Raw genomic sequence first — 15,937 nt, 5'->3', positions numbered from 1 at the left:
ACTTCAAGTTGTCTCACCTGTAAAATGGGGTTAATGATACACAGGTGACCTAAAATACCAGGAAATATATACGTAAAGTTCCTACTTGATATAAGGCAAGTGCTCAGAAAGTGGTAGCTATATTGTTAACATAAGGAAAGCCTAGGTAGGGGAAACTAAGCAGGAAACCAAAGGCTGCTCTGAGAAGAAGGAACCGAAATAGTTCTGACTGGGCTCCACCCACCCGTTAGCAAGTCCGCTCCGGAGCGGGGAGAGGCAGGAAGAGGCCTCTCTGCCCTCCCACAGCCCGAAGCCAGCCCGACCGCCCCGAGACAAAGGCTGAGCTGAGCTGGTGGGTGGGAGGGGGTGGTTTTGCTTTAGAAAAGGGTGAGGACTGCGCTCCATCTTCAGTGAGGGAAGGAAGAGATAAAGCCCCGTTACAAAAGCTCCAGGCCAGACGCAAGGCAGGCCCCAGGGCCGGATGGGGGAAGGGTACCCTCAGGCCTGCTTCCCCTCCCAGCAGCGTGCCCCCCGCGCGCCCCGCCCCTGGGCCCGGCCTCCTCCCAACCAATCAGCTGCTGCCTGAACGTTCTGCCTTTTTCGCGGGGCTCTCGCCGGCCTTTCCTGGGCCAGTTTGGGCTGGGGGTGGGGGAGCCAGGTCTCCCATGTTTGCCTTCAGAAGGCACAGACTTCCCATGAAAAGAATATTCATATATCCACGAAGGTGTCTGCCAGGGAATGCCTCACTTAAGCACAGGCAGGCTGCCCGAGGTTCACCGTGGCCGCACTGTGCCGGGTCTGTTCAGGAGCTTTCAGAACATCCATCATAGGTTGTTTAGGGCTCTGGAAAACAGTGGTCTTTTCTTCCCTCCAAAATCACCCCACATGTGCCCCTAACTGACCCCGTCCCTCCCAGCTTGCTCACGGACACGATTGCTGCCTATCTCAGCCTCCCAGCCCCGACTGGGGGCGGGGAGGGAGAGTGGTACTTGTAAGAAGAAATGCTTCACAGTGTAGAAACTCCAGCCCTCAAGCCTAAGTCCACCCAGCTGCTATACGGCGCACGAACTAGGCAAAGGGAGAAGGGACACGTGATTCTTCCCCTTCTCCGTGTCTGGAACTTTACTTTTGTCCTCTCAGTCTCACAAGAACACGGTAGAGAGGCGTGTCCTTATTCAAATTCTGGAAATGAGGAAACCAAGGCTCTGAGAGATTAAGAATTTTATAGCTACCGAGGGTCTGGTTTGCAGTGAAGCCAAAGTTTTCTCTAAGTGAGGGGGCTTGGACCTGGACCCCAAGTAGTGTCTTCTAGACTCAAACCTCCACGGTTCCCTTGTTTGCTTTGGGAGCAGACAGCAAAGGCAGTAGATACTTCAGAGCAAAGTTAAAGGCCTGCCCAGGCCACCTCACACCTGGATGCAATCAGATCACTGTTTAAGTAGAGACCACTTTGTCACTTTGGGGGGAAATCTTGAGATACTGAAACATCTTTCAGGTCGTAGAATAAATAGCACTTTCCTTGACACACAAGCCTAGGTTAGCTGCCTCCTACAGGACTTGGGCGTCCTTTTTTAATAGCCTTTGCCACACCACATATTGCAGTTGCCTATTTCCTTACTTGTCTCCCTCTTGATGGAGGGGAGCTGAGTGCAGGGACCCTGTTTTGACTGGAGCCTCAGCATTTAGCGGAAATGCCGTGGTCCAGGTCCCAGGATGCCAGTGTTCCCCAGGAACACGGTGCATCAGCCGCTGAACTAGAGTTTTGAAGTTAAAAGTAGGTGTGAAGGAAAACGGAGGGCAATGATAACAATGGTATCATTTATTGAGTGTTTATTATGTAACAGGCATTGTTCTAAGTCAGTGATTTTCAACTGGTGTGCCACAAGAATTTTTAAAACATGGAATACCTGACTATTTAGTCAGGGACACTGACCTCTTTTCCTTTAGATTGACAAATAATAACATGACAACAGCCAACACAACAATAGCCGTCTCATATGAAGGCCCTGTCTTGAACCATAAATATATAGGTCAAATAATAGAGTTGCATCTTATTGGTCGATGTGGCATAATAAGGTTGCGTCTGATTGGTTAATTCTTGGTATTAGAGATCCTTATATACACATATAGGCTCCTGATTTTTTAAAGTCACATTGAAGCAAAAGGGTAGGTAATTACATGTTTTGTAACTAAATCAAAATTATACCTATTTTTTTGCCCATCAGCAAAAAAGTATATTTTTTGGCATGTGCAGAATGTTAGTAATTAGTTTGTGTGTGCCATAAGTTGAAAAAGATTGAAAATCGCTGTTCTAAGTACTTTAGTGCAGCACTTAAATGTGCATTCGAATCACCTGTGGATCTTGTTAACCTGCAGATTCTGATTCAGTGTGTCTGGGGTGAGCCTGACAAGTTCCCAGGTATCATACTTTGTGTAGCAAGGCTCTGGTATACTAACTTATTTTATCTTTTTTTTTAATCCTCACCCAAGGATATATTTTCATCGATTTGTAGAGAGAGTGGAAGAGAGACGGAAAGAGAGAGAAATATCTATGTGAGAGAAACACATCGATTGGTTGCCTCCTTCATGAGCCCCAACCAGGGCCCGGGCCAGGGAGGAGCCTGCAACGGAGGTACATGCCCTTGACCAGAATCGAACCTGGGACCCTTCGGTCTGCAGGCCAATGCCCTATCCATTGGGTCAAACCGGCTAGGGCTTATTTTATCTTAGCCATATGAAGTAGGTACTACATTACTATTATCACTCTTATTTTATATACAAAGAAACTGAGAGGATAGGCTTCTATGAACTTAGGTCAAAATAAATAAATTTCTGGGCAATGAGGGAGGGGAGAACGGTATGAACAGGGCACTGCTATAGAAGGAAAAACAAAATTCTTGGCAGAGGCAACAGTATTTACAAAAGCCTGGTATGCAGCGGAAGTGGACAGGGGCCACATAGAGGGCTGTTTCACTCATTAGGCACCATATGCATAGTCCTTCGGACTGTGAGCTTTCCAAAGGCCCCAAATATTTGAGACCTGAAAAAAAATGATTGGTACCTACATGTGAAAAGTAAACATTTAAATTAATCATTCTAAATCGCAAATAATGAAAAACCCTTTCAAAATTTTTGCATTAAAAATTTCACATTTGGGAGTGATATAGGTATATTTTAATACATTTTATAAAAAATAGGGTAGGGCCTCTCAAGTCTAGGGCCTACCAAGGACAGGACAGGCCGTGGCCATATTGAGTTTGGATGTAATCCTCAGGGCAGCTCAGTGACAGAAGCAGGAACATGTTCTCTGTGGCTACAGTGAGAAGAATGGGTTGGAGGGAGGCTAGACTGAAGGCCCAGAAGCTAGAGACCAGATAGGCATTTATAGTTTTCCAGACTGCAAGACAATATCCTCCTTGCCAAGATTTACATAAAATGATAGCATTATACAACCCAATTATTCTTTGATTTCTCAGGGACTCAATCTGACTCAGCATTCTAAATTTACTTAATATTTGGGGACAAGGATGTTTGCCAGCTACTTTGTCATTAAGGCCAGTGATGTGACAGTCTAGGGGAGGCCAGACAGCCATGAGTGCCAACCTCAGCTCTGCTACCTGCTAGCTGTGTGAGTTTGCATAAGTGATTTAACTTCTCTAAGTCTTGGATTCCTTACTGGTTAAATGATCATAATACACTAGAGGCCCGATGCATGGAATTCGTGCAAGGGGCTTGGCCCTTGCAGCCCTGGCTTCGTCTGGAAGGTCATCCTGACGGTCTGCTGTTCAGTCTAATTAGCATATTACTCTTCATTATATAGGATTCCTCACAGAATTGAGATAAACTCTATATCCAGTGCTTCCCACAAAATAGGTACATATAAATGGTAGTTATGATATGTGCCATTGATCTGAGACCTAGTTGAATTTTCTTTAGGAGAGAACAGAGGGTGCAGTAAATAATTTAATCTTTTTATCAATCTTCTGAGGTAGAAATTGTTGTCCGCATTTTGCAGATAAGGAAACGGGCTCAGAGATGAGACCACTCAGCTCAGTGAACTAGGAGGAGAAAGCAGGAATCTTGCAAGAACTGGGATTTTATGTTTATTCTGTTTGCGCATTTCTTTCTAGAAGTCAATGTTGGCTGCTTCCACTACTCTCTGCTGGGCCCAAAACCTGTTCCCCATAGTCACAGCTTGAAGAGTCCAGATGTCCAAGAGCACGCCACTGAACACTCTCCTTGAGGCCCCAACCTCCATTCCCTTTCCCCCCAGCCTTGCCTAACTCCCTACTACCTTGCCCTTGCCCCATGATTTTACAGCTTCTGGATTTCACTTACTAAGAGCTTATCTCTTTGAGACTCAGACAGAACCGCCCTGTACTGGGCTGCCTTCCAAGGTACCTTCCTTTAAAGGGAATAGATAAATAGGTCACATCAGGATGGTAGGGGAGGAGGCTGACTTCTTAGTGGAGGAGGAAAACTACTGCCAATCACATGGAGAATGGGAAACAAAATAACAGGGCTCTTTTCTGTCTCTCTCATATGCATATTCATTCATATTCATTTTCTCTCTCTCTCTCTCTCTCTCTCTCTCTCTCTCTCTCTCTCTCCTCTTTCTATCTCTCTATTCCACACTTGCAGCCCTCTGATGGCTGCTATTGCTAGGAAAAGCACTCATAGGCAATGCTGAATTCTGTGCTTTAGGAACACCAGTAGAAATTGTATGGAGCAGAAAGCTGGTCTATCATTTGTTCCCCTCCCTCCCACCCTGCCTCCTCTTCAAGCCACCCCTACAACTGCCAGGAGTGGAGTAATCTCAGCAGAGGGTTTGGAGCTTCTGCTCAGGTGACTGCTCCTCAAGGGCCTGAAAGCACAGAGATCTGTAGCTTGGAAGCTCCGTGGAGCTAGGAAGGTACTGGCTTCCAGTGATTGCTTGGAGTAGCCCAGGATCTGGTTGATAGAGAGTCTGTCGTTGCAAGATTTCTGTTCCTCATCCCCACCCCTAACCCTCTTGAAGGTAATTCACAAGGAGTGTGGATGGGCATTACATTGTATATTACTCTGCAAACCAGAGAGACAGGGCGTGGCATTTTAGGTCCAACACTGCCAACTCCACCCAGCCCTGCTATCTATCCCTGGGGACTGAGCCCTGTTTGAATCATAACACTGGGCGGTCACACTTCTAGGAAACTGCAGCTGAAGGGGAAAGGTCCTGGCTGTGTGAATGAGACCAGCCTGGCTGTGTACAGATTAGGACTGAACATGTGTATCCAGGCAGAGATCAGTCCCTGGACTCTGTGCCCAGGGCACAAGGCAGGCACACAAAAACAAAGACCAAAGCCTGTCCTCGCACCTGGGGGTCAACAACTCGGGTTCCCTGGACAGGGGTTGTGGAAACAGGGAGTTCACCTCTGGAGAGGCCCAGGGGTTTTCCATTCTCTTGGCAAGGAGCCTGGTGAACTTGCAGCCCTGAGGCTCACTGGTTCAGGACGCTGGTAGCCCTTTCGCAGAGATCCTCCGGCAGACGCACCTCTCTCCCACTGCCTGATGTTTCAGTGCTGTCCCCTTCCCTCCTGACGCCTGTCCCCAAGGCCCTGGGCAGACTCTTTAGGAATACTACACCCCTCTGCTCTTCCTCTACCTCTGCAGAAAAGGAGTGCCCCCACCCTGGGTGTCTGTGCCCCTGTGCCCTGTGGGAAGGTCCCACTCTTGCCTGCAGTTGCTCCCCTCCCTCCCATGAAAAGCAGGGCTGGGTGACAGGAGAGAGACATCTCTCCCCAGTGGGGTAGGCCTAACATACCCTTTTCCAGGCTGGAGTAATCCCAACCATCTCTCATCAGAGTGGGCGTAAATCACCACACACAGGTAATCGCAGTGGCTGTGGTGGTATCTCGCCTCGAAACAAGAAGTTTAGATTTGTGAGGCTTAGATCCTTTGTGCTCTCAAAAAGTGCCTGGCAGCCCCTCCTCTGGATGAGGCCTATGCCAGGACTAGAATGTGGTGGTCAGCTAAATAGCTAAATTCTACCCCTAAAACCAACATCCCTGCCTGTTCTGGGGGAGGGGGGCTGGGGGGGAGCGGGAGAGGGATCTGCATTACTCCAGGTCTGGTGCCAGTGCTACCTCTTGGCTTATCTAGAGTTCACTCGGAGAAAGAAGGTCAGTCTTGGAGCCTCCATGTCCTCCTGCATCAATTAGCCATATATTACGCAGTGGTTCTGAAACTTCAGTGTGCATCAGAATCACCAGGGGGCTTGTTAAAATACAGGTTGCTGGGCCCCATCCCCAGGGTTTCTGATTCGGTAGGTCTAGACTGGGGACAGAGAATTTGCATTTCTAACAAGTTCCCACGTGATGGGCTACTGCTGCTCCAGGGACCACATTTGTAAACCACTGAGCTAAAGCAGCAAAAGGAAAATGTAGGTTTACGTCCTAGCCCTGCCACTTTTCTGTTCTGTGATCTCATATTTGACCTCTCAGCTTCAGTTTCTCACCCTTTGGAGGTGGAGTAATGACTATTGCGTAGTTGGGAGGATTAGATTACATCTTGTATTTGAAAGACATTTTCACTGTGCATAACAAATTGAATATATGAACTTTGCAATAAATACAGTGTTTATTGAGTAGTTTATTGTCCATTGGATGCTCTGCTCCAGTGGTCGCCAACCTGTGGTCCTTGGACCACTGGTAGTCCATGAGGTCCAAAAGGTTGGCGACCGCTGCTCTGCTCAATGTCATGGCTAACTTTGGGCAGATCATATGGGATTCTAAAGCCCAATTAAACATCACACATTTCTGGACCTGTTTTCTCCTCTATCAAACAAGACCAATGGCCCCTCTAAGTCCCATTTCGAAGTCCAAATCTGGGAGGGGCACTAGGTCTTGGGAGGCACAGCCAGATGTTTTATTACTTGCTCCCCTCTTTCCAGGACCTGCACCTGAGAGCCCAGGAGCTTCTGCAGAGCAAAGAGTCATTGGTCAGTTCCTCCCGAAGGAGAGTAACATGGCCCTCAAGGACCATCATGATCTGGTTCCATCCTACCCTTATCATCATATTTCCCCGGTTTCTCCTCCATTCACCTTATCAATCTAGACAAATTGGATTATTTGTTCTTTTCCAAATATGCCCTATGTTTTTCCTGCTTCCAGCTTTTGTTCACACTGTTCTCACCACTAGAATACTTCCACGAGTTAAAGTCCTACTCATCCTTCATAGTTCACTCGGTGCCTATCTCCTCCAAGAAATCATCCCATACCTTCTTCCTTTTTTTTTATTTTGTTAATCCTCACCCAAGGATATTTTTTTTATTGATTTTTAGAGAGTGGAAGGATGTGAGGGGAGGGGGGGAGAAAAAGAGAGATTAGCTGCTTCCCATACCCACCCTGATTGAGGGCCAGGGATCGAACCTACAACCCAGGTACGTGCTCTTGACCTGGAATCAAACCTGCAACCCTTTGGTGTGGGGGTCGATGCTTTAACCATTGAACAACACCGGCCAGGGCCCAAATCCTTCTATCATCTGTCTGTCCATCTAGCTGGCTAACTATCATCTTATATATCTACTTAATACAAGTACTTCTTAAAGTTTTCTACAGAAGTGGTCGTAAGACATGTATGTTACTGAAGTTGTCAGGTATAAGATCTAACTAAATCAAGGATGCAACCACCTCAGCCCCTTCTACTTGTGTCAGATATTGTACCTCTGAAGGGGCTATATAGAAACTCAGTGGTCAGAAGTTTTGTCCCAGGATGAAACATTGCTAAAGTCTGTTCTTGGAACATATTCAGATATGAAACACTTAAAAGGAGTGCCCACTTAAAAAAAAAAAAAAAAGATTGATCAGCTGTCTATTTGCTGTGGTAATCAGAGACAGGAATAAATATATATGTGTGTATATATGCCTTTAGGGCCCATGTTCAGAAATATATTCATTTGCATATAGGCACATCAGCTTCTCTAATTTCTTTTTGAAACTACAGGTTTTTCTTTTCTAAATATAATATCTGGTTTGGGAGAAAATGTTTAGCGGAAATAAAAAGTAAAAGTAAAAGAAAAAAAAGTCATTCATAGTCCAGAAATAACCAGTCTTAACATTTTGGTGTATTTCTTTGAACAGTTTTCTTGCATGTGTTTATTGTATATGCTTTTTTAAAAAAAGAAATTGGGATCAGATGTGTATATATTTATGTATCTTACTTTTTTTAAAAAATATTTTTTTATTGATTTCAGAGAGGAAGGGAGAGGGAGAGAGAGATAGAAACATCAATGATGAGAGAGAATCATTGATCTTCTGCCTCCTGCAGACCCCACACTGGGGATCAAACCTGCAACCTGGGCATGTGCCCTGACCGGGAATCGAACCATGACCTCCTGGTTCATAAGTTGAAGCTCAATCACTGAGCCACGCTGGCTGGGCTATGTATCCTCCTTTTTTGACTTAACATATAATTAGTATTTTGGTATTCCTTTAAATATTCTTCCCATACATTGAAAAAATTATTTCATGATATCTGTTTACAGATGTACCAAAATTTATTTAACCATTTCTTTATGTTGGACACTCCATTTTTTGGCTATAAATAATATTCCAAAAACATCCTTGCATAACTGAATACATCTCTGATTATTTTCTTAGGCTGTTTCTAGAAGTGGGATCACTAGGTCATTTTTAAGTCTCTTGTTACATACTACCAAATTGTTTTCCGGAACTTCCACTTGAAAATACTTCCAGAATATTTTATCTATAGCTCTCCTTTTACTCATAAGTAATTTTTACCTCCACTCTAGTTGCATTCCATTTCTTTCTTGCTGTACTTCCTTAACCCTTTCTACATTGAATTTACATTCAGTATGTACAAGTCTTAGTTCCTCCACTAGGAAACCATTTCTGACCACCTTGACATCTCCCCCAATCTTCAGTTCAAGTAGAACAAAGGGGCAGGGGATGAATCTACTTTGGCAACTAGTAAGCAGAAGCTCCCTTTTGGGAAGGAGCAAGGCAAGTGGCTTGAACTCCATAGTGAGTGGTGGGGTTGCAACACTGGTTGAAGGGGAAGCAAGGGATTTTTCTCAACCCTCATACACTCAGACTCTGGAGCTGCGAAAAGATGGAAAACTAGTCAAGGCTAGAGTCTGGGAGAGAAGAAGCCTTACCTCCCTGGCATAGCAGGGGAGGGGCAGAAGCTTGGAGGCCACAGCTACAGGAGAGGGGCAGTTAGTTGCAGGCATTCACCTGGTAGCGGAAACTTGCTTTGAGTACTGTGTGTCAATCTTTTTTACCCCCAATTGTACTACTACTAACCATCCCAGTCTCATAGGTTTTGACCTAGAGAAACACCTGCAACACTAATTATAGTGGCTTAAATGAATGTTTTTTAGATTAGAGTTTCCCAGACTTTAATTGTACCCTGTTTGTGATTTCAATGTAGTGAGAATAAAGCAGCAGTATGTACAGACACATACACCTGTGATTTATATCATCCAAGCCAGCTACAGTCTGAACAGTGAAGACATAAAATTATTAAAATATCTAGAGTGTGCCCACATTATTTACAATGTCTGCATAAGGTGTTAAAGCATACCGTGCCACTTCCTTTAGCCTCATCCTAAACAATAACATTTTTGAAATCACAGGTTTGATGGATTAGCTATGATTTTGTAATACACATGAAAACTATAAAGATTACCATTACAATGAAAAATTGTCAGTCATTGGTAATGCTTATATTGCCCATTGGTGATATGGAATCATGTTTTTTGGAAAAAGTATTTTAACTAAACAGTTTCTTTGTATAATTGTGTATATTTCTTCCACTTGATGATCTTTCTAAGGTCAGGCATCATGGTTTATTTGCTACTTAGTACAATGTTGAAGTATCCCGGTTCGGCTCTTGCACGAATTTCACGCATCAAGCCTAAGTGACCCAACAACCGAACAACCAAATGACCGAACATCCGGTCGACCGGTCGCTATGACGTGCACTGACTACCAGGGAAGAGACGCTCCAACTGGTAGGTTAGCTTGCTGCTGGGATCCAGCTGATCGGGACTGAGCGAGAAGGGCTGGACATGCCCTGGAGCCCTCACGGGGTTTCTCCCCGGCTGGCCAACCTCCTGCATCCCTCCCCAGCCCCGATCGTGCAGATCGTGCACTGGTGAGGTCCCTCAGCCTGGCCTGCACTGTCTTGCAATCCAAGCTGAGGGGACCCCCTCTCCCGCCGAGTGCATGAATTTCGTGCACCGGGCCTCTAGTAGTAAATATTTGTCCTTTCCTTGATTTGTTTTGTTTTGGTGATGGGATAGTGATCAATAGGAGTTAATCATTGTACTAAAACATAAATGACCTCTCCAAGATCAAGATTATAAAGGGGAGAACAGTAATTGTATGGTAAAAAAAAAGTTGCCCTGGTTTAAATACTGTGCCATTATTGTTTGGATTTGGGCTTTAAGGTGTTCAGGATGGAAAACAGCAAATCATTAGCATGTTTTCTACCTGTTCTTCTTGTAATAGATAACACGTTTACAAGTTTAAGAATTTGTCTTGGAGCTATAAAACAGCAACATTAGTGAGCTTATGCAAAAAACCAACCCACTGTAATGACCTCATTAACTAAGATAACTTTTCCATACCTAGCAAGCATAGAGTGAAATAGTCATTAATCAGTAACTATTAGTTGAATGAATGGATGAAATTGACTTAGCTAGTCAATAGATTCTTACCACCCCTGGGAAACCATTAAACACACACACACACACACACACACAGAGCCAAGCCAGTGTGGCTCAGTGGTTGAGCTTTGACCTATGAACTAGGACAGTGGTCGGCAAACTGCGGCTCGAGAGCCACATGCGGCTCTTTGGCCCCTTGAGTGTGGCTCTTCCACAAAATACCACGTGCAGGCACGCACGTACAGTCCGATTGAAACTTCATGGCCCATGCGCAGAAGTTGGTATTTTGTGGAAGAGCCACACTCAAGGGGCCAAAGAGCCGCATGTGGCTCTCGAGCCGCAGTTTGCCGTTGATTCCCAGTCAGGGCACATTCCCAGGTTGTGGGCTTCATCCTCAGTGTGGGGGCGTGCAAGAAGCAGCCAATCAGTGATTCTCTCTCATCATTGACATTTCTAGCTCTCCCTCTCCCTTCCTCTCTGAAATCAATAAAATATATTTTAAAAAAATAACACACAGAGGAAGAACTTTAGTACATAATGTTCTAGGGCCTTTTCTATGTCTTTCCTCTGGATTTCATGCAGCAGTTGCCTCGTGAAGAGAAGATAAAATCATGCTCCTAGAGCAGTGGCTCTCAACCTTCCTAATGCCGTGACCCTTTAATACAGTTCCTCATGTTGTGGTGACCCCCAACCATAACATTATTTTTGTTGCTACTTCATAACTATAATTTTGCTACTGTTATGAATCGTAATGTAAATATCTGATATGCAGGATGTATTTTCATTGTTACAAATTGAACATAATTAAAGCATAGTGATTAATCACAAAAACTATATGTAATTATATATGTGTTTTCCAATGGTCTTAGGCGACCTCTGTGAAAGGGTCGTTCAACCCCCAAAGGGGTCGTGACCCACAGGTCGAGAACTGCTGTCCTAGAGGAAAGACACCTGGACCTGTGCATAACCAAAGCTCTCCTTCTTCTCAGAGGATGAAGGTGACTCTGTTTTCAAAGAGGATTCAAGACCTAATTTGATCCAGAACTGGGGAGGAAGTTGGAGGAACTAATGGATAACCTTCTGACTAACCAAATTTAGAAATGATCAAAAGAAAGCATGAATAAGATACCAGAATAAAAGAGTATATTGGGAGAGAATAGCTCTAATGAATAAGAGAAAGGTACCCCAACACTTTAGTTATCTGCCAGAGATAGAGACATTTATCAAGGTCTGGCCAGTAATTTCCTTGTCCTTAGCCCTGCCTTCCTCTTTCTTTCTGAACCTTTCAAATGCAGAGCCTTTACCCTGCAACTCAGGATTGTTTAGTCCATCAGCACATAAAAAACTTGTTCTTCAGAAACTGAAAGTGAGCAATACTGTTTCCTTAGCTGCTATGAATCCAATGGAAGCAAGAACTAGATGAAATATCAGAAGGCCTGTGTTGGAGTCCTGACTCTGTCATGTTCTGGTTGAGTGACCTTATGCCTATTAGTGATCTAACTCATGGCTTCCTTACCTCATTCATTTAACAAATGTTTCCTGAGCGGTCACTGTGTACCAAGCACTAGCCTTGGGCACTAGTGATATAGCAATGAATAAAATAGATCCTGCTCTAATGGAGTTTATGTTCTAGTGAGATTATAATAAGTAATCAATCAATAAGCAATGTAACTTCAAGAAGTAAGCAGTACTGAGGGAGAAATAAAGCAAATAATAAAGTCAAATTAGAAGGAGGGTTCCTATGAAGAGGGTGGGGAGAGGGACTCCTTGAGGCAGTAACATTTGAACCAAGACCTGAATGTACTAGGAGGCAACCAAAGAAAAGAGAATTCCAGGCAGAGGGCCCAGCAAGCCCTGAGGTGAGTCTACGTTTAGGGCTGGATAACAATCAAGGAAAATGGCAGTGGTATGTGGTTGTACTAGATCAATGGTTTTGACACAGCACGCCAAGTAATGCTAGAACTTCCCTGGTTGTGTCTCAGGGGAGGGAGGTGGGGGGTCAGGGGCAGAGGCTCTTACCAGGCTCCCACACTCTGTAGAACACACAGCAACTCCTCCTGAATCTGAAGCATATACTGGGGTGCTGCTTAAGATTTTGCTTGAAGAACATATTCTGTGACCAAAACTTCTTGATCTCAATAGTCCTTCCCTACTTTAATTGTTAGACACTATGAGAATTTATCACACAACCACTGTGATCCCTATAGAAGGTGGACTGAACCTCTGACACCCTGCAAGCCAGTCCCAGGTAGGAAGGGCTGCATGTCTCTGCCTCGTCCTAGTGGACTATGCTGATGTTCTTTCCTTGCACTGTCCGGTTGAGACTCTGTCCTACACAGCAGAGCTTTGTGGAGAGAGCCAAGGAATGGCTCCGGTTTTTTCCAACCTATAAAATGCAAAGTTGGCCAGCTGCCTTTCTTCCTAACCCCAAAACTCATATCTTTCCTTGTCTCCAGAGAACTGTCCGGCAGCTCTCAAATAACTCTCTGCTGTCCTGGGGTTTTGGGAAAAGCGACGCGCAGAATGTGAAATCACTTTCTGGTAACACGAATCTAATTAGCTCTTTGACTGACAAAGGGAAGCAGAGGCCAAGAGGGATTTTAACAATCTGTTTCTCACATATTTAAAAACAAGTGAAGAACCCGGCAGAGAAATGGAGAGAAAGAGGAAATAAGGATATAGAACATTTGGAAAAGGGGTAAGAAAGGGAAGGGGGGCGGGGAGTAGAATATCAAGTGACCAATATATTAATCCTTTCTTCCCCCAACTTCGCCCCGGCTCCCAGCTCCAGTCTCCTCTCTCTCTGAGAGAACTTACTTGAAGGTCGGTGATTTCTCTTTCTGATTCCATCTTGCTTCCCTCAATTGCCTTCGCATGTACCGAGTGCCCTAACAGACTGCGTGGGCGACTCCAGGCTTTGCTGTCTGAGTCTCTACTGCTTCCTTTGGGTGGGAGAGAGCACACAGCTGGCAGGACAGACGTGCTATTCATCCATCTGATGTGGGATGCCTGTGTTAGCCTCAGCCCCTGGGAGAAGTGTACACATGCATACACGTGAGACGGAGCGAGGGGGGGGTGGTGGGAGAGAGAGAGAGAGAGACAGAGATGTGGGATGCCTGTGTTAGCCTCAGCCCCTGGGAGAAGTGTACACATGCATACACGTGAGAGGGAGCGAGGCGGGGGGGTGGTGGGAGAGAGAGAGAGAGAGAGAGAGAGAGTGAAGCCGTACTCTAATGGTGGGGTGCGACACATTGATAGGTGGCCTTTTGAATTGGAGTGGCGGCATCATTTTCTCCAGTGGCTCCAATATCCCTCCAGTCCCAGGGGAGCCACCTGAGGTCACCCAGCCTGCTTTTAGTCAGGAACTTGAAAAACAGCCCGAGGATACTGTCTGACTTCACAATGGTGGCGCTGAGTAGGGTTCCTGAGTAGGGATGACCTCCAGCATTTACCCAAGACTCAGGCTTAGGCACGTCCCCTGTTATCTCCTATGTTCCCTCTATCTTTAAAATATTTTTTAAATTATAGTTTACCCAATGGCCCCAAAGCATAAGGCTTATTCTACAAAGTAAATAAACAACACGTTGTTATTGACAGGTTGGCTGATGCGCTCTCATTTTCTCCCTGGATGAGCGAAAAAGAGAGCAGGAAAAGTAATGCCTTCAAATTCTGTTCATGCAAATAGTTGCGTTTTCCTGGCTTTTAAAGTAAATCTACCAGGAGTGAATCCTTTTGGGGAGAAGGTTTTCTTTCTGGTGTTTATCTCAGAGCCTCAAACTCCTGTGGCTTGTTCCTGAAGCTGGTTTTACACTGCCGCTTGTGTCTGTGTGGGGTGGGTATGCCCCTGAGTGCATGAGGGGGTGGTGTTAAAGGGGAGGGGAGTGATCCAATTCAGAGTTCAAAGGGGGGCGGGCGGGGGGAGAGAAGCAAAGTCACAAATTTACTCTCACCACATCCAAATGTAAAAAACGGGGAATTTCTATTAGATGATATAATGTCTTCATAAGTCCCCACACTGCCAGACAAGTGGTGAGAGGAGGATGGGCTATATTTCAGCGTAGACTAATTTAAGTTATAAACAGTTCAATTTCGACAGAATGGTCAGTCTTTGAGATTTCCACCCATCTCCCCAAAGATGGCATTTAGAAGAACGGTGTGGTTTATGTATGCTTGGTGATGGAGAGGTGATAGCTCTTGGATGTTCCCTGTGGCCTATCTCTGCGAGTTTCTGCTATGGAGCTGCTGGGCTGCCCCCTGAGTTGATGAGTGCTAAGGAGAGACTCAGCCTGCTCCTGGGCCTCCTGCTGGCCTTGGTGGCTGATGTCTGTGGCCAGGATAACTCATGGTACATTCTCTGTCTGCTCTTAAGGATCCAGGGAGGCTCCCTTGTTGACTCTGCCCTATCTTGGCTCCCATGGTGATGTGGACCATCCTGAGATCTGCTGTGATTTGTATGTGCTCCATCCCAGTGGTACCAGCTCAGTGGTCCACCCCCCTAAGATAATTCCCTCTGAAAATCTCCTACCAGACCTTCGGCTAATGCTCCTGTTTCCCTTCAGGTACATGGGGACTGAGAACTGCTGACAGTCCAGGAGAAAGGCAAGCTCAGCTCCACTTCTGGTAAAGAGTTTGCTTTGATGTGGCTGCTCCAGGTTGAGTTGATCTTCCAGACTCCAAAGTGGGAGAAAGATGTTGAGCCTACTCTCAGCATTCCTTCAAAATCCACCTGTGATACCCACCACTCCCATCCCCCATAACCATGCCACTACACAATAAACACCATTCTAAGCACTTTAGTACAACTCGCTTACTTAGTTCTCATAACAGTTCTGAAATGTAGGCAATACTTTTATCCCCGCTGTGCAGATCAGGAAACAGAAAAACAACTTAACATTGCCCAGGCATTCCGATTCAGAGTCCATGCTCTTCTCCACCATTCTGGCTCAGAGAGGAGGGACTGAGACACGTGTTTGAATACCTGCTTTCTCTTCCTTTGCTTTCTGTCTTCCTATAATCCCCACAGTCTAGGCCAGTGATGGCGAACCTTTTGAGCTCGGCGTGTCAGCATTTTGAAAAACCCTAACTTAACTCTGGTGCCGTGTCACATATAGAAATTTTTTGATATTTGCAACCCTAGTAAAACAAAGACTTACATTTTTGATATTGATTTTATATATTTAAATGCCATTTAATAAAGAAAAATCAATAAAAAAATGAGTTCACGTGTCACCTCTGACACGCGTGTCATAAGTTCGCCATCACTGGTCTAGGGTCAGAAAAGGTGGACTT

At 45.2% G+C, this 15,937-nt stretch overlaps 1 protein-coding gene and 1 long non-coding RNA gene across 3 annotated transcripts in view; one reads left to right on the top strand and one right to left on the bottom strand.

Annotated features, from left to right (window-relative positions):
* NINJ2 (ninjurin 2) overlaps positions 1-15,937 on the bottom strand; it is a 150,969-nt gene that overhangs the window by 68,109 nt on the left and 66,923 nt on the right. The window contains exon 1 of one of the 2 annotated variants that reach the window (XM_005865943.2): positions 13,466-13,662. The exons of the other annotated variant lie outside the window; for it this stretch is intronic. Coding sequence (XP_005866005.2) covers positions 13,466-13,639 — 174 coding nt within the window. The 5' untranslated portion in view covers positions 13,640-13,662. Of the gene's footprint in view, positions 1-13,465; positions 13,663-15,937 lie in introns of those variants that run through there. 2 annotated transcript variants of the gene reach the window in all.
* Positions 2-15,450, top strand: LOC106726042. Its single transcript, XR_001362054.1, has 2 exons — positions 2-331; positions 15,208-15,450. It is a non-coding gene; the product is annotated as an uncharacterized LOC106726042 (long non-coding RNA).

Source organism: Myotis brandtii, unplaced genomic scaffold (genome assembly GCF_000412655.1).
Source record: "Myotis brandtii unplaced genomic scaffold, ASM41265v1 scaffold216, whole genome shotgun sequence".
NCBI lineage: Eukaryota > Metazoa > Chordata > Mammalia > Chiroptera > Vespertilionidae > Myotis > Myotis brandtii.
The sequence above is the reverse complement of the archived record's forward strand: the minus strand, read 5'-3'. Positions and strand labels throughout refer to the sequence as shown.